This window comes from Megalobrama amblycephala, linkage group LG20 (genome assembly GCF_018812025.1).
Source record: "Megalobrama amblycephala isolate DHTTF-2021 linkage group LG20, ASM1881202v1, whole genome shotgun sequence".
Lineage (NCBI taxonomy): Eukaryota > Metazoa > Chordata > Actinopteri > Cypriniformes > Xenocyprididae > Megalobrama > Megalobrama amblycephala.
Genome location: NC_063063.1, coordinates 25744527 through 25763307, shown reverse-complemented (window position 1 = coordinate 25763307; position 18781 = coordinate 25744527). Strand labels below are relative to the sequence as shown.

Here is an 18781-nt window from a genome sequence, read left to right as displayed (position 1 = left end):
ATTTTCCGAACTATAAGTCATGTTTTTTTATCATCTGAAGCGTGCTGCGACAAATATATCCAAAGCAACTCGTATAATGCTATTAACATCAAGCACGCAATATAGTATAGTACGAATAAATCCACACAAATATGTGCAAAAAAACGAATCAGTTCTACCATAGTATGTAATAATAAAATATATATGTGACCCTGGACCACAAAACCAGTCATAAGTCGCATGGGTATATTTGTAGCAATAGCCAACAATGCATTGTATGGGTCAAAATTATCGATTTTTCTTCTATGCCAAAGATCATCAGGATATTAAGAAAAAGATCATGTTCCATGAAGATATTTTGTAAATTTCCTACTGTAAATATATCAAAAATTTATTTGAGTGGATATATATTGCTAAAGGGTCACATATGTATACTTATCTTGTTTTTTTTCTCAACAATGCAATTTTGCCCTTTGACTTGTACTCAGGATGCAACTAATACAGTATATATATATATATATATATATATATATATATATATATATGTGAGAATAGGCAGCTGTCTTAGTCATATAATTGTTTAGATTAACTTAAAGGGTTAGTTCACCCAAAAATCATTTATTACTCACCCTCATGTCGTTCCACACCCGTAAGACCTTTGTTAATCTTCGGAACACAAATTAAGATATTTTTGTTGCATTGCCAGCCATGACATTTCCTCTCTCAAGATCCATTAATGTACTAAAAACATATTTAAATCAGTTCATGTGAGTACAGTGGTTCAATATTAATATTATAAAGCAAGAATATTTTTGGCATGCCAAAAATCAAAATAACGACTTATATAGTGATGGCCGATTTCAAAACACTGCTTCACGAAGCTTTGGAGCGTTATGAATCATCATGTTGAATCATCTCTTCGGAGCGCCAAAGTCACATGATTTCAGCAGTTTGGCGGTTTGACGTGATCCGAATCATGATTCGACACAAAAGATTCATAACGCTCCGAAGCTTACTGACGCAGTGTTTTGAAATCGGCCATCATTATATTAGTCGTTATTTTGGTTTTTTGGTGCACCAAAAATATTCCCGTCGCGTTATAATATTAATATTGAGCCACTGTACTCACATGAACTGATTTAAATATGTGTTTAGTACATTAATGGATCTTGAGAGAGGAAATGTCATTGCTGGCTATGCAGGCCTCACTGAGCCATTGGATTTCAACAAAAAAATCTTAATTTGTGTTCCGAAGATGAACGAAGGTCTTACAGGTGTGGAACGACATGAGGGTGAGAAATGACATTATTTTCATTTTTGAGTGAACTAACCCTTTAAGGCGTACAAAAAATAGAAAATTATGCATCAGACTTTTTTTTTATTTTATATTGTTTTGCAAAACAAGTTAAAAATAAATACATTTTATGTTAAAAGCAATAAAAATGGACATTTAAACAGTATTGATCCTGTCATCAGGTCACCTCCTCGACCCAGTCCAGGCAGTCTGCACTATTCCGATGAGGACGTCAGCACCAAGTACAATGACCTGATCCCAGCAGAGAGCAGCAGTCTCACAGAGAAGCCCTCAGAGATCTCAGATTCACAGGTAACAAACATTCTGTCACATTATCAGTCAGTGTCTGTTAATGTATGTTAGAGGGACAGTTCACCTGAAAATTCAATTCCTGCCCTCATTTTCTCACCCTCATTTCATTTCAAGAGGCTTTCAAGCTTTAAAAAGAACATAAAAGCACCATTTGAGATATTTTTCTGATACGTTTATGGTGCTTTTTCCTCCTTTTGGAAGCTTGAAAGCTCCAGTTCCTTTTGTAATTGTATGGGACAGAGCAACCAGTATATATATATATATATATATATATATATATATCTTTTTGTGTTCCACCGAGGAAAGAAGATCTGAAAACAACATGAGGGCAAGTAAATAATTATAGAATATTCGTTTTTGGGTGAACTGTCCCTTTAACCTCCAAGCATCATTTTTAATGCTAAATCTAGTCACATTCATTTAGAATAGGACCTGTTGAAATTCCCTTATCACACACTTTTATTAGGACAAGACTCGCTGTGCTGAAACTTTCTCAAAAGTAGGATACAGCCCTCCAGGACAGGTCTGTTATACCCTACTTCAGATTTTGGCTGTCTTACTTGAGCATGGCTTCAATCCTAGGTCCTGTGGGTGGTTAGTTTTTTTATCATGTCCAGAACGTTCTGCTGCATCCTAGATCATTCTCTCCAGACTTTGTGTCCTGAGGCACAGGTTGGAAAATCTGTGGTAGACTTGAGAAGAAAACACAATGTGCAGTGCACAGAAACTTTAATCAAACAAAATACTCACACATAATGACTGAAGTGTGAGAACAGGAAGGCCTTGGTTGGACTCTCTCCACTTCTCTCAAGTGACCATTTAGCTGGCATGATCAGCAAAATCCTCTCAGTTTGAGTCGTGAGAAAGTCTGGCATTGGCAGTTACTAAATCAAGAGCAAGAAACATAAACTCATCATGTTGTTTTCTTCACATTAACAGACTTACCTTTCCCATGAAGCACTGCTGCGCACTATAAATCTATTTTTAGTCCTGTGTTCAGAAGGGTCATTCCCTCTCTGATTTGTGGAGTGGATTTTTTTAATGTCATTTCTAATTTTTGATATTTTTTGAAAATTATAAAAAGTTAATTAAGTTAAATTAATTAAATTATTGTTGTAACAAAGTTCACTCTTGCTGCTTGAAATCGAATTCTAAAATTATAATTTTATATATATATATACTAAACTGCATACTAATCAGTTCACTTCTGCAGTTTATTGAAAAATATATATATTTTAAAATGTATGTAATTATTTTTTAATTGGCGAGATTCAAAATGAGTTCTGTTTGCACTCTAAATTAAATGTTTTTATATTATAATATTAGTGAAGACTTTAATATTTTAACTTTAAATGTATCAAATCCAATCCTATTTTTAAGCTGGTTTTATTGCTGTACAAAGAAGTTATTTTTACAAACACATTTTTTTAAATAAAATATTAGATTTTTCCCCTAGCAAAATAGTTTATTTCCCTAAGGACTTAAAGCAACATGCAGTTGTTTTTTGTTTCGCTTTTCATGCGCTTTCTCCATTACCCTGTCAGAACTCCCAAAATCATGTCAAACAAAATCTCAGAACTCCACGTCTCCTCCTCACCCTTCACTGACACCTCCTGCCACCACCTTCCAGACCTCTGGCACCGGGCCTCCGTTGCCTCGTGGTCGGGAACAGAGCATCTCCTGTTCCCCCTCTGCTCCTGCTAAAGTCTGGTATCATCACCATCAGGCCGAGTGAGGAGAGAGGCTGGAATCTCTCTTTGAAGTTTTATTGAGCGGATAACTCCAGGCTATTGCAGATCCATTGAGCTGTCTCCAAAAGATCCAGAGCCACCACAGGGACATATAATACTGACATTGTTCAGGAACTCTTAAGGACGGCTTAAATTCAGTTAGCATTGCAACACCCGAGACAGTTCTGCCTGTAAATTAACACATGCGAGATGAGTGAGATGTCGGACAGGTGTAATTTTGTCTAGTTATTTGAGTGTGTTGGACACAAAAGGCTTTTTAAATCAGATTTTGAGCTGCGTTAGGTTTCTCTTGGAAACGCTGGCACTACGGCTGCAGCTAACAGCAGGGATTGTTAGGGCAGTCTTCCATGTCAAAGAATCTTTGTTTTAATTGGCTCTCTGATGATCATCCCAGTGTCACATCATCATCACTGTAAGAATCTTCCCAGAGAGAGCCCGAAATAGCTTGTGAAAGTTCTTTCTCATGGAAAGTTTTTGCTTCTAATCAGTCAGTCTTATAATGTTGCAGAGAAATTTTTTATTTATTTGGAGAAACATGTGCATATATTAACACTATGTGATAAAACATGCCGTAACACTTACAGCTGGGCCATATATCAAGTATTAGTAATAAATTTGCAATGATTTTGCTGGCAATATTTAAATTTAAAGGGATAGTTCTGTCATGACAACTCTCGGAGTGTTTGGTATGGTAATGGATATGACAATGTAGATATATTTGGTCTTGGCGGAATAGATCTGCTACGCTGCTGCTGCTTAATTGCTGCTTCTGCTGCAGCAGAGCAAGTACGGGACTTGCTACTGCCAATACATACACGACCCGCTGCTGTGAGCAAGTAAGACATGCTGCTGCTGTTCAATATAGCGTACATGAATAACCGTAGCAGATCTATACAGGTGGAGCTGGGGAAGGTGGAGGGTTTCTGAAGCACGCTGCATTACTAAGCAATGCTAACTCATGTGTTTAAAGATTAAGCATGCAGCTCATTGGCTGCTAATACAGCAGGAACCAATCATCTGTGACCTATAGATAATGATGTGATAATTAGTAAGTTGTGTTAAAGGACTATTAGTCTGCACCATCTAGAGTTTCATGCCAACTTTGTATTTCACCCAAAAAATAAAAAAATATCCCATGAGATTTCTTACAAAAATCCATCACTTCGCTTCAGAAGGCCTTTATTAACCCCCTGGAGCCATGTGGAGTTTATGATGGATGGATACACTTTTTTTGGGCTTCAAAATGCAATGCCTCATTCACTACCATTATAAAGTTTGGAAGAGCTTGGATATTTTTTAATATAACTCTGATTGTCTTTGTCTGATAGAAGATAGTGATATACACCTAGAATGGCTTGAGGGTGAGTAAATCATTGGATAATTTTCATTTTTGGGTGAACTATACCTTTAAGATACTTTTATTTTAATATGCTTTTTATTGCAGGTATGAAAGTGATTATTATCTTTTGGAAAATTAGTAAAATTATTATTTTTTTTAAATTCCTTGTTCATTTACCAAAAAACAGTATGCAAATCATACCTTGATTTTGACTGTATTTCCTGATTTCTGATTGAAAAACCTTTTAAGTAATTTCAGAGCAAACACATACATATTGAGATATGAATTAAACATTGTGTTAAAAATGCACTACCATTCAAAAATGTAGGGTTGTTATTTTTTTTTTATATATTTTTAAAACAAGTATTTTTATGCTCACCAAGGCTGCATTTATTTGATACAAAACGGTAATATTGTGAAATATTATTACAATTTAAAAGAACTGTTTTCTATTTAATGTCATTTAAAATGTAATTTATTCCTGTGATGCAAAGCTGAATTGTCAGCATCATTACTCCAGTCTTCAGTGTCACATGATCCTTCATCTGTTGGACTTGGTGTTGATTTGGTGCTCAAAGAAACATTTATTATCAGTCTTGAAAATTAAAATAAAAAAAAAAGTCAGGATTCTTTGATGAATAGAAAGTTCAAAAGCATTTATTTGCAATAGAAATCATAATGAATGTCCGACTGTCACTTTAATGCACCGTTGCTTTAATTTTTTGAACGGTAGTGTATGAAGATATTATTTTTGCCTGTGTCGTCCAGCCCAAATGAAACTGTGTCTTTGTCTCTCTGATTTCCGCTGTGCTTAATATTCTAATGGATCTGTGGAATGTGAGAGACAGACACTTAAACACTCCTCCCCCTCAGTTAATCCATATCTATGCCACAATAGGATTTCTCCCTCTGTCGAGATATGAGAGAGTGTGGGTTTGTTTTGGCAGTCACACTGGCCTTGAAACCTAAATCTAGTGGCCTGCGTTGCATTTTTTGAGGCATTTTGAGCAGATTGGACAAAAATATCACACACGTAATGCCTCTAGTGATGCATCAGCACTGTCATCTACTGCAGAAAGAAAACAACCCATAATCCAGTGTAAAATGCATTTAAACACCATGTGTTTCTCTCAACTACTATCACAAGGTCAGGATTAGTGTCTCTGTCTAAATGTAGGTCCACAGAGGAAGTTTAAGAGATTTCTGTAGAGCAGGGGTGATACTCAACTCAAAACTAGGATTTTCTGGGTGGGAACATCTTGCCCCACTTTCTCTCTCTGCAGGAGACAAAACATGCGTGCCAAACAACCAGTTCCAGTAAGATCAGATCCTCCCATCTGAGAATTCATTAACCAGTCCCGTCGCAATCTGTCTTCAGCTTTTGTTCTTTTATTATTAGTTTGTGTTTGGTTGAATATCTTGTTTTGGAATTTTTGGTGGTCTGAAATTTAGGCATTATTTAACACAAGGTATTTTATGATAATAAAGAGGCCTGAATCACATTGACCTTGTCCTTTAGTAAATTTATTTATTATAATTTTTTTTTTTTTTAGAAATATTAGATAAAATTTAAAGACTTTACTCATTATTAGAATATTCACTGCTCAAAATTATTGTAATATTAAATTGTGCAATTGTGTTTGGTTTTCTTTCTTTAGTTAATTCTTTTTTTTTTTCATAATTACATTTATTTAATGTGCAGTTTCTTCAGTGCAGTGTTTGTTTGAGCGGACAGACTGCGCTAAACATGCTTAACCAAGTGTTTGGGAAACATGTTTATTTTTTTGCTAAAATTTTTGCCATTTTGTTTGTTGCAACACACTTCACATTTAAACATACAGAGATTCTGTGTCTATAAATTTATATACACAAAATCTGTATTATGCATTGATTCTTATGCATATCCAACAGAAAGCAACACGCATGATGTATGACAGCAGCAACAGTATTTCTTAAATGTTCTAGTCACGTGTGTGATCACCAGCTGAATTGGCTTTAAGTTTCAAATGGATTCTCCCTCCAGGTGGTTTGGTACAGCTGCCCTTTACAGCACTCATATTATGGCTAATGTGCTCTGATTTAATTATTTTATTCAACTGGATTTCTGTGGAATTTCATTTTCCTGCTGTGTGTAATATATAACACTGTATTGTTGGTCAAATGAGCTTGAAAATAGTATATGGATCATAGCTGGATTGAGGAGAAAGAAAAACAGAGCAGTGGATGAATGCAAACAAACATTTTTGGAGGAGAGAACAGCTGTCTCATCCTCTGTGTCAGCGGGGGGAGGGCAGGGCTGGGTCACGACGCACTGTGTCAACCAACATGTTTTGATGACCACACACACACACACAAACATACACACACACTGTGTCAGCATAGCTTTAGTTTCTGAGTCTGGCTTCGTTGTGAGGTCACGCTGAACAGAAAAAGCTTTCAAAGCTGAATTACAGGGCGTTTTGTTTGCTGCTTATTGAGTTGTTGAATTTGCTGGTATGACTGGAATGTCCCTCATTAAAACATTGCAGTCATTTAAGAGGCTGAAATCAATCAGCACATGCTCAATAATAGGCCTTCTTGAGGCAAGATGCTACAAAAATCCAAGGTCAAGTCTTTAAAAATATATTTTGGGATAGGGTTATATATAATATATTATTTAAAATTTCCCTTGTTTCCATGGTAAAATAACTTTATCGAAAATAATTTATTATTAAATTAAATTGTAACAATTTAAATGGAAAACAATGTCATTCTGTTTGTATTATTATAGGCATGATATACTGAAATAAAATGATAACCTAAAAGTAACATCTAATTTAACTGGTTTTATTCATGTCAAAAATATTATTTACAGGAAATATTGCTGAATCAACCTAAATGCAACCTAATTTATACCAACAAAATAATGTTTTATGGGTTAACCATAACAACTAATTGCAGGTTACCACTTTTTACAGTATGTAAAGGCATTATATTAACTAATAGCAGTGAATTTGTGGGGGTGCCATGAAATTTGGTTACCAACTTTCTCTTATGCATAGATATCTGAAACAATTTAATCATACAGATTTTTTCCCCCAAAACATCTGATGTTTAAAGGTTGAAGAAATTCAGCAGGTATTTTGGCATGGAATCTGCAGCTCTTATTTTAGGGCGACGTGAGGCTGGTTTTGGGGAAAATGCTTTCCTCTCTGGAATTTGAACCGAGGCATGTGTGTCACATATGTGTGGACATGTTACAATAATGATAGACTGGAGAGATCTGTACATTGTTAGTCTTTTCACTACAACACACAAAGACAAGGAGACATGTTGAAACGTTTTGCCAAGAATATTTATTTAAAATAGTGATCTTATCCTCTCTGTGTTTTGCAATAGTTCAGTGAAAAGTCGAAATGCAAGAAAATTCTGTCAATTTTGTTTTCTGCTCATTTTCATTCATTTCACATTGTCGCACAATAAAAAACCTCAAATGATAGTGTTGCTCTCAGACGGGGTGAATAAACCTAATTAAATTTGTTTTTTTTTAAGTTAGTAACAGCCTTGAATGCTGTCAAACAATGAAGTAAGAGTCTACAGTAGCTATTCAGAAAGTTCAAAATCAACCCTTAAAGTCCCCCTGAAATCATGCGAATTTTAGCTTTTAGTATGAATATGTTAGCTTTAATGTTATGAATAAGCTGCTGTGTTCCAAAACAATGACAAAATTCGCATTTAGGAGATATAAGCATTCAAAACGTACTGACTCTCACTTCCGCTAAAATGGATCACGGATTTTCATGACATCACATCGCACTTCAACTTCTCATCAAATCTTCTGTCCAATCAAATGCTCTCTAGAATCTGAAGTCCCGCCCCCTCCTACACTATCAACAGACACTGAAGCTGTGGCTGAAATCCGTCATTTGTTCACACATTTACTAGTTTCCACATGGCGAATGACACACTATATAGAGAATAGGGAACGATTCAGTAAATATGCTTTCCATAGACGTTTTCGCCGCAGTGCAAGCACAGTCTGCTTTGGCCCATAGACACAAGAGCGGATCATATCCGAAAGGTATCGGACCCATTTGAATTCTGCACAGAATGCTGTATTTTAAAGTGATAAAGAGGAGATTAGGAGGATAAACGGTTAGATATTAAAAGGAAACAGAGGTTTTACTGAGTTTAACGGTTCTGGCCGAGCTGTGATATAAACAAAACGCTATTGGCTGTTTTATAAAAGGGGCGGGGCTGTTCGATATATCACCCTGTCTTCCTGTTTCAGTTGAAATTACATCAACACATTTAATAATGTTGCACGTTCCAAGACACTTTAGCGGTATCATTTGGAAATTCCCTGATTGAATTCCTGATGAAGGGAGTGCAGAAAGTGGTGGTGAGGCTAGACAAGTTTACTGAAAAGGATATGCACACACTAAAAGCCTGAGCTATGATGGTTCCTCTCTTATTTTCATTTTTTCCCTCTCCACTTGGCACTTGGCATTGGTTGGTACTTTAGGATACATCTGAACTCCATCAGTCAGCTCTAGAAGTGTGAGCCAGATATGTCAGAATGAGAAAAGGGCCGGTGTTGTAATAAATGTGGTGGAAGACGCAGATTGATGGAGAGCAGACCTTCATACAGTTGTCTATTGTTCTAGTGCAGTGCTGTCTCAACAAAGAGTGTAGGAACCTACTCAACGTTGATCCAGGAGATGCATTAGTGTCAGAGAAAGTGTTGAGAAGTTGTACTCCCAGCCCACATTACCCTTATAAAAAAGTATAATTCTACTTGACTGCTGATATACTATAATAGCATGGTATTCTTTTCATTTTCTAATAGTAGGGTCCAAAAGTCTTGAAAATATGTACATGTTTTTGTGATGTAGAACAATTAACAGAAAGGTTAAGGCTTTAAAAGAAGAAAATGTATTTAAGACTTTACAAAAACTGAATGTTTATATTGAATATTACTACTTAATTTAATATTTAACTCAAACTGTGTTAATGGTGATAATAGAGGTTTGTTATGAAATAAATTGTATTAAATTAATATATAAAATAAACCTGATATTACAGTACTTTTTTGTAAGGGTAATGCACCATTTAAAAAAGAATAAGAAGAAGAAGCCATTGTTTGTCCCATGAAATATGACGTAGGGCCCATACTGCACTGCTTTAAACCCCATGTCTCTGTTTACCTCTAGGAGGCGCTTGTTTTCTCCTTTAAGACTGGGGGCCTCCATACTCTTCCAACTCAATGGGTGAGGACATGCATTGTGCATTGATTGACAGGAAGTCGCTTCCTAGTGCTTGTCCATTCCTATCCTCTCCATTCGTTTCATGCATACATGGTCAAAACCCCACCACATGGATATGTAACCCCCTAAACACAGCGTGTGATTGATACCAGAGGGTCGAGTGGTAGTCCTAAAGCTTTGAGGTTATTTATTTATTTATTAGTTTGGCTTTTCTTTCTTTTTGGGCCATTTTTGACAGATTAAACAATAAGGTGTGTGGTTTATTGCATTTCACAACTACTTTCCCACAGTAAATAAAGGTTTGATCATTTGGAGAGAAAAATTATAAATTCCAAATGTACTCCAATTCATCAAGTTACTGTCAAATCTGTTGTCTCGTAACACAGTGCTTGATAAAACTAAAAGAGCTTGTCAATGTCACTTTAGATTATAAATATTGTAAGTCTTGAAATATTCGACATGGTAAATTTGCTATAATGATCAGTGTAAATCAGATGTTTTGTGATCGACTGACTAAATAACTCAAATCAATCATTTTCACCAAACTCACATTTGTCAGTCATGATTTTTAATCTTTATTAACTTCCATTGTAGCTAATGCTTTGTCAGTTCAGAAATAAATTCAACCTGAATGTTTGCCGCTACTGCATACATAATAAGATGAACTACACACATATGAAATGCTATGAATTATATAATTTATTTTTTAATTACATTCTAAACTACCACTACCACAAGTTTGGGGTCGGTAAGTTTAAAAAAAAAAAAAAATAAAAATAAAAATTCACAGAAGGTTGCATTAAAATACAGTAAAAATACAGTAAAACGGTTATGTGGTGCTCAAGAAAACTTTTCTAATTATTATCAAGGTTGAAAACAGTTGTGCTATTTAATAGGTATATATATATATATATATATATATATATATATATATATCTTTTTTTTTTTTTTTTTTCAAGATTCTTTGATAAATAGAAAGTTCAAAAGAACAGCATTTACTTGAAATAGAAGTCTTTTGTAACATTATATGCCTTTACTGTCACTTTTGATCAATTTAATGCATCCTTGCTGAATAAAAGTATAAGCATGACTGACAATGTACAACCCAGCTGTCAAAATGACAAATAATGATTATTTCTAGTGCAACCTCTGGTTCTGGATTGAACTTGGATACCGTCTCAAGTCATCTCCCTCCTTAAAAACTGAGATTGTGGAAGTGATTCCGTCTCCATCACTCATTCTTTCCCTCTTTCTCCACTCCAGGGCAGCGACAGCGAATACGAGGTGGACCCCAACCGGCAGAAGACCCATTCCTTTGTCAACCACTACATCAGCGACCCTACCTACTACAACTCCTGGCGCAGGCAGCAGAAGGGGATCTCCCGAGCGCAGGCCTACAACTACACGGAGTCTGAGTCCGGAGAGCCCGAACACTGCGCCCCTCCGCCACCTCTGCCTCCTCTTCCCCCGTTCCCCCCACAGCTCAGTTCCCCTACGCCCCAAAGCCAGTCCCAGACTGGCAGCCTTTTTAGACCGAAGGGAAGCCGGACTCCCACTCCATCCCAGCAGAGCTCCAACCCACCCAGTCAGCACGGCACACTTTACCGGCCCCCAAGCAGCTTGGCCCCAGGCTCCCGGGCCCCCATCGCCGGCTTCTCCTCCTTTGTTTGACAGAATAAAAATATCGGTACAGGAAACACAAAACGAAGGCAGGGGGGATCTCTTGTTTTCCCAAACGCCAGGTCAAACTCACGTCTATCGAAGAACAACAACAAACATCAGCCCTGGTTCTGTTGTGCTTTATTTGTCATTGCAAGCTGATTTTATTTTTGTATTCTTTCTTTGATCACAGTTTGTTTGTTTTTTTTCGTTTAGGTTTTTGTTTTGTTTATCTGCTTGGGTGTGTTCAGTGTTTCACTTGCAATGAAAGACAATCACTTGGAAAGACATGTAAACGCATCGGTGAGCTGTATTTGTTTTGCTTTGGGCTTTTTTGTGCTGCCTTAAAAAAACTGCATGACTTTTTTGTTCAAACAATTCTTTTCGTTTGCTTTTTCATTTTGTTGTTATTGGTTCTTTTGTTGTATTGAGTTCCACAAAAGAGTACAACACCAACACTAAGTTTCGAATGCTGGACAGAAGCACCAACATGTGAAAAAGAAAAAAAAAAGGCTATGGAGAAGATCTCAGCACTTGGACCACCAGCGGAGACTAACATTAAGAAAAATGCTAAATGGTGTTTTTTTACTGTGGTATTTTTGTTCTTACACAGATGACAAAGTACTGTGGTGATTATGAGAGGTTAAAGTTCATTTGACTAGAGACTATGATCTGATAAAGACCCGCCTGCACTTAGCACATGTTTGAGTTGGAAAGTCAGCATCATTTATTGATGTTACAGGTCAGTTTTCACCAGTGCTCTAAAAAGGCCAAAGGTCAAATTAAGTGCTTAATGCTAATCTGTGTTTTGAATGTTTTTTTGGTTTTTTTCCAGATGTGAAATGTAGATTGTGTTCATAAAACCGAGGACTGGAGCACGAGTATATTTGTCGTGTGAAACTGATAGATAAAAGGCCAAATATGTAAGAGTCTGATTTACTATGATATTATTATACTATTGCTCTGGATTCATTCAGATTCAGAGGATTCATGTCAGCAGCGGGTGTGTATGTGTGTGTACGTGGTGGGCGGGGTCATTTGTTGCTCCTTTTGATTTGACTCTATGATGTCATCCTGAGCTTCAGGTTGCACTTCCGCCATGCAAACGGTAACGTCAGACACAAACCTAAAATAAACAACAGTGGATATGGGATCTTTGCCAGCATCTCAGGCGGAGCTGGATGTCAAACATACTCATTAAAGAGTTCCTGTTCACACACACCTCAGATTTTCACTTTACATGACTCTGCCAGTGATGCCATCTTCGCTGTTCACATAGATCATCTGGCAAGACGTAACGTCGTAGAAGCTGATGACATTTTTAAAGATTGTGCAACCAAGCAAATGTATTGTACCTGTGAACTTCGGACCGTGGATTTTTCACCACTTCGCTTTGACGCGGCTATTCAAAGTTACTGAAGATAAAAGAAAATGGACTAAGGGACCCAACATGACGCCAGCAGAGAACTAAACGGCACTTGCACAGCTTACTTGTGAGGTTTAATGATGTTGTTTGCTTTTTATTTTCCGTGAAGTGATTTTACTGTCTGTATAAACAAGGTCAATCACATTGCTCAGTCTGCCTGAACACAGTATATTCCTAAATAAATTATGTTTTCTGCAAAAGTTATTGGTTTGAACATTGAAAATAGCATTCAGAGGTTACAAGTGACTAATGTTGGAGAGGCAATGTGTAACGCTAAGTGAAAGTATCCTTAAAATTACATTACCACTCCAAGAACTATGCATTAACCGGAAGCAACTGAAGAAAACAAGCAATTTAAAGGTTCCCCTTTTCATATAGATCTGAGTTTTTTTTTAATCTGAATTTCAATTTTATCTTTTGCTGGTCCAGTTTGTAAGCCAACATAGCCGTATGAAACTAGTCAACCAGCATATTCTTTACAATGAAACTGCACTTTAAAAATGCTGGGTTGTTTCAACCCAAATTTGGGTCAAAAATTGACAAACTCAACCGTTGGGTTAAATTTTTTAAATAAATTTACGGATGGGTTTGACCTGAATTTGGGATGAAACAACCCAGCATTTTTAGAGTGTGGTTGACCAAGGAAATTTTGCTGGTTCAAGGGTTAGTTTACCAAATAAATTTAAATTCTGTCTTTAATTATGTCGTTCCACACCCATAAGACCTTCGTTCATCTTCAGAACACAAATTAAGATATTTTTGATGAAATTGAAGCGGTATATGACTCATCCATACACAACAATACAATCACCACTTTCACCACTGTAGTCACGTTGACTATTTTAACGATGTCTTTAGTACCTTTCTGGACCTTGAAAGTGGTGGTTATATTGTTGTCTATGGACGAGTTAGCCTATATACCTCTCGGATTTCATTAAAAATATCTTAATTTGTATTCCGAAGATGAACGAAGCTCTTACGGGTTTGGAAAGTCAGTGTGAGTAATTAATGACAGAATTTTCATTTTTGATTGAACTAACGTTAACCCTTTAAGATATACAAAAGCCTGGTAGGCACACCATTATACTACACTCTAAAAAATGATGGGTTAAAAACAACCCAAGTTGGGCTGAAAATGGACAAACCCAGCGGATGGGGTAAATGTTTGCCCAAGCTGCTGGGTACTTTTATTTAACTCAACTAATTTGCTGTATTGCTTGCTTAAAATGAACCCAAAGTATGTTAAAGGATTAGTCCACTTTTAAATACACTTTACCTGATAAATTTACTCACCCCCATGTCATCCAAGATGTTCATGTCTTTCTTTCGTCAGTCGAAAAGAAATGAAGGTTTTTGAGGAAAACATTCCAGGATTTTTCTCCTTACAGTGGATTTCAATGGCTACCAACAGATTGAAGGTCAAAATTACAGTTTCAGTGCAGCTTCTAGGGCTTTAAACGATACCAGATGAGTAATAAGGGTCTTATCTAGCGAATCGATCGGTCATTTTCGAAAAAAATACAACCGTTTATGCTTTATAAACAAAATATAGCCTTGAACGTACTTTCCGCTTCCGCATTCTTCATAACGCTTACGCTGAATGTCCTACGCCTTCCCTATTCAAGTTACGGAAAAAAACGAAACTGGCGCCACGTTCGTTCCGTAAGTAGAATAGGGAAGGCTAGAACATTCAGCGTATTAAGCGTTATGAAGAATGCGGAAGCGGAAAGTACGTTCAAGGCGATATTTTGTTTATAAAGCATAAACGGTTGTATTTTTTTCGAAAATGACCGATCGATTCGCTAGATAAGACCCTTATTACTCATCTGGGATCGGTTAAAGCCCTTGAAGCTGCACTGAAACTGTAATTTTGACCTTCAACCTGTTGGTAGACATTGAAATCCACTGTAAGGAGAATAATCCTGGAATGTTTTCCTCAAAAACCTTAATTTCTTTTCGACTGACGAAAGAAAGACATGAACATCTTGGATGACATGGGGGTGAGTAAATTTATCAGGTAAAGTGTATTTAAAAGTGGACTAATCCTTTAATATGTTTAATAAATGAACATCTATTAATACGTTTAATGAATAATAATTAAACAATAAACATTAAATTGTTTATTAATAAATGTCCAACTTTTGATTATTATTGTTTCCTCTAATTATGTATGATTTTTAATTTCCAACCTATTTTGGGTTCATTTTAAGCCAGCCATATACAGTAGTAAATTTTAAACAATAGCTGAGTGAAATAAAACTGCCCAGCAGCACATTGGTCAAACATTTAACCCAACTGCTTGGTTAAAACAACTCAATTGCTGTGTTTGTCCATTTTCAACCCATCTTGGGTTGTTTTGGACCCAGCATGTGTATCATTTACAATGCAACATTTGCTGGTCTTTTCAGTTAGGACATAACTGTATATTAAAGATATGTTTTGATTTGTTGTAATTGTGAGGTGTCCTGCTGCATTAAAGTTCAGTGTGGGCAAATTTGTAGCTGGAAGCTTGTTGCACCCGGTTAAGACAATTTTAGGAATAACTTCAATCTGATGAGGTGGACGTACAAAAAACTTCTTTTCCAGGGGCTTAAGTAATGCTTCGGACAGGTGAGGACAATTAAGCATAGCATTTATTAAGTGTGTACAGGCTTAAATACTAGCTTTATTGGATAAAGGGACTAAGTTGCTGTAACAGCCACTAGGAATGAGTGGATGACTGTGATTTTGCCAGGTAGGACGTGTTCCTGGATTGACATCCTGGAACAACATTCAGGTCCAACATACATAGTCCAAACTCTGTCTAATGGGTACATGCACTTGCGTTACGCTAGCCAAATGTTTAAGTCTGCAATCACATAATTGCAAGTATGTTTGACTTAACCCTAACTGAAACCCTAAAATCTGATAGGATTGATGAGATGTTCCAGGACCAACAACTAACTGAAACCCTAAAATCTGATAGGATTGATGAGATGTTCCAGGACCAACAACTAACTGAAACCCTAAAATCTGATAGGATTGATGAGATGTTCCAGGACCAACAAGGATGTTCTACTTGGCAAAATCACAGTCACAATGTGTGTGTGCAATTATTTTATACTTCTGCTTGTTTTGTGTAGGTGTTGCATTAATGTGCATCTTCATCTTCTACTGGACGTATATCTGACCTGTCACATGATGTTTCTCATCCTGTCGCTCTCATTGGTTTAATGCGTGTGGATAAATCGGATCAACAGACCTATGAAATCCTGTTATGTTGGAAGCATCTGTTGCCTCCAGCCAGTTTACAGTCATACTGCTCCTCAAGTTCAGTGAGAATAAAGCCAATCATCTATGATTCAATTTACACTTTGATTATGTTAAAGAGAAGGAGCATTTATTTCTCCATCATTTTTATCTCTTTTATTCTGCGGTGACAACCGCAAATGTGATATGAGCTCTGTCCTCTTGTTTCTCCCTTTCCAAATCTCCATTTTTCATTTGAAGTGTGGCGAGAGTGAGACAGAAAACCCCGTATTTATACGTTAATGATGTCAGAGGCAGAACAGGACAGGAATGTGTCTAAATGGAGGGAGATTCCACATCATACTCATCCCAGTGTGATCCCATTTTTTGTCCTATTAAAAGTAATTTCCTGATTAAAGTTAACTTTGTTGATCTAAACACAGCAGAGGAACTGACACAGTATAATGACTAAAAAATGGTCATTTTTGTGGACGAACATGTTTTAAAAGTGCGAAGGAAAATTTTTCATGTTCTTAAGAACGGTCAAATCAAAGACAGGTGTTCCTGAGCTCTACATACCTGAAGTCAGCTAAATGGCTTTTGACAGATAAATGATTAATGTGCTCCAGTCAAACAGATATAAATGGAAAAAATATGCTTATATAATCTTGGGTTATATAAGTGTTGTGAACCCTGCATGTCTTGGGGTTTGCAGGCATTGAACGCTATTTGGGTTTAGATGCTATAGTCTAAACTGAAATAAATGATCTGAACATATGACTTGATATATCAATATATAGAATTGGGGGGTTGCATAATGTAATCAGTTCACAAGGCCTCAGTTCTTGGACTCTAATACCAAATGCAGTTAGCAACTCCTCCACCATCTGGGCTACAACTCATAATGTTTTATTCAAAGGTGCTAGTTTCTTGTTTGAACCATCTGTACTCGCTTCCTGTTTGTGGTTACTTTGATTTTTTTTGTTAAATGTTCAATTCAATATTATTTTCTTCTTCCACAAAAGGGTATTTTGCACCATGCCAAGATCAAATGGTTGGACAAATGCTTTTGATGGTGATTATAGAGTAAAACTTTACCACTGGATATGAGCCCATTGATCAGCCAGTTTGCTAGCACCACAAAAAGCATGTCAGGAAGTAATCACCAGTTTGAAAAGTTATGGGAAGTTTATTGACCACTTTGGCGGCTTTTTATAGGCAGGTTTGAAGGGGAGATTGACTTTAAAAACTCTGTAAATGTGTAGTGGTTTTACAGCTTTACTATATACAAAACATATATTCCCATCATAAATTCAAAAACTTTAGGTGGGCCATATGGATTTCCATATCTTGATTGAAATATTCACCTTCATGCTTGGATGGTATTAGTTAAACTGAATGTTATTCTGTTTGTTTAGTTATTATGCTTTTTTTGAACCTTGACATGGTTGGACCATGTGTGTGTGTGTCGAGTAGGATGCAATGAAATAGTGAGAATGAGTGCATGTTGAGGTGCACTATATTTTTTTCTTAACTGCCTGAATTTGCCGTGCAGATATATTGTATAAAATAAGCTTATGTTTATTTTGCCTTTCAGATCTGTGTACTTAAACCAAATATGTGTTTTAAAATAGAGCGCTAAAATGAAGGTGTATTCAGATGTACATGAAAGAAAGTTTTTTTATTTTATTTTTGAATCACATGAAGATGTTTAAAGGGCCCGCATTTTATTGTATGTTTGGTCATTTTGCAATTATGACCACTGGAATGGTTTGTCACTATGAATCACCCAGCTGAAGAGGATGTATGTGGTTGAGTATGTCACAGTTGTTTAGTGTGGTTACTGCGGCAACATCACACTATTTAGTGACTGTAACCAGGGTCGTAATAAAACAGAAAATGAGCTTTTTTTATTCTCAGACAAAAGATGATCACAGATACTTTTGTAAAGAAACCTGCCTTGTTTTTTTTTTTTTACATATAATATTTGTTAATTTAAAATGTTTATTTTTGTGTTTTCCTGTGGTGTGGTTTACTTCATTAATATTATATACCAGTGCTGCATCTAAGGACTTTTAAAATTGGATGTGTTGTATTATAATGAGTGTTTAGTGCCAAGGGTGTACTCTGTGATCAAATATGTATATTCTGTACTAGACAGTATATATAAAAAAAAAAAAAAAAACCTTGAAGGAGCTATTGAGCAGTCACTGATCATCTGGCTCTGGGCAAAATTATTTGTCTTTGGAGAAAAAAATAATAATAAAATGAACTGATGACAGAATTATATTATTTTCTAAATAAAATGAAACAAAGAGAAACAAATAATTTTGTGCAATTCTTTATATTTCTTTAAATCTCCCCATGTATGCCTACTAATAATATAAATTATTATATTATTTGAATACAATTATAGTAGATTCTATTATAATTTCTATTAAAATCAAATACATTACTATTTAATAATTACAAGGATAATAAATGTGCATGAATAAAATAATACAATTAATGTGTTTTACAATAAAACTAAAAATAAATTCATTAATA

General features: G+C 36.0%; 1 protein-coding gene across 7 annotated transcripts in view; it reads left to right on the top strand.

Annotated features, from left to right (window-relative positions):
- The window catches only part of sdk2b (sidekick cell adhesion molecule 2b), a 397130-nt gene extending 383924 nt beyond the window's left edge, over nucleotides 1-13206 (top strand). For 3 of the 7 annotated variants that reach the window (XM_048171152.1, XM_048171151.1, XM_048171158.1), the window contains exons 44-47: nucleotides 1456-1585; nucleotides 2052-2108; nucleotides 9868-9924; nucleotides 11185-13206. In XM_048171152.1, the coding sequence (XP_048027109.1) occupies nucleotides 1456-1585; nucleotides 2052-2108; nucleotides 9868-9924; nucleotides 11185-11592 (652 nt within the window). In that variant the 3' untranslated portion in view covers nucleotides 11593-13206. The remainder of the gene's footprint in view (nucleotides 1-1455; nucleotides 1586-2051; nucleotides 2109-9867; nucleotides 9925-11184) is intronic. The other 4 variants (XM_048171159.1, XM_048171157.1, XM_048171156.1 and 1 more) reach the window with 3 other exon arrangements.
- Nucleotides 13207-18781: the final 5575 nt, after the last annotated feature.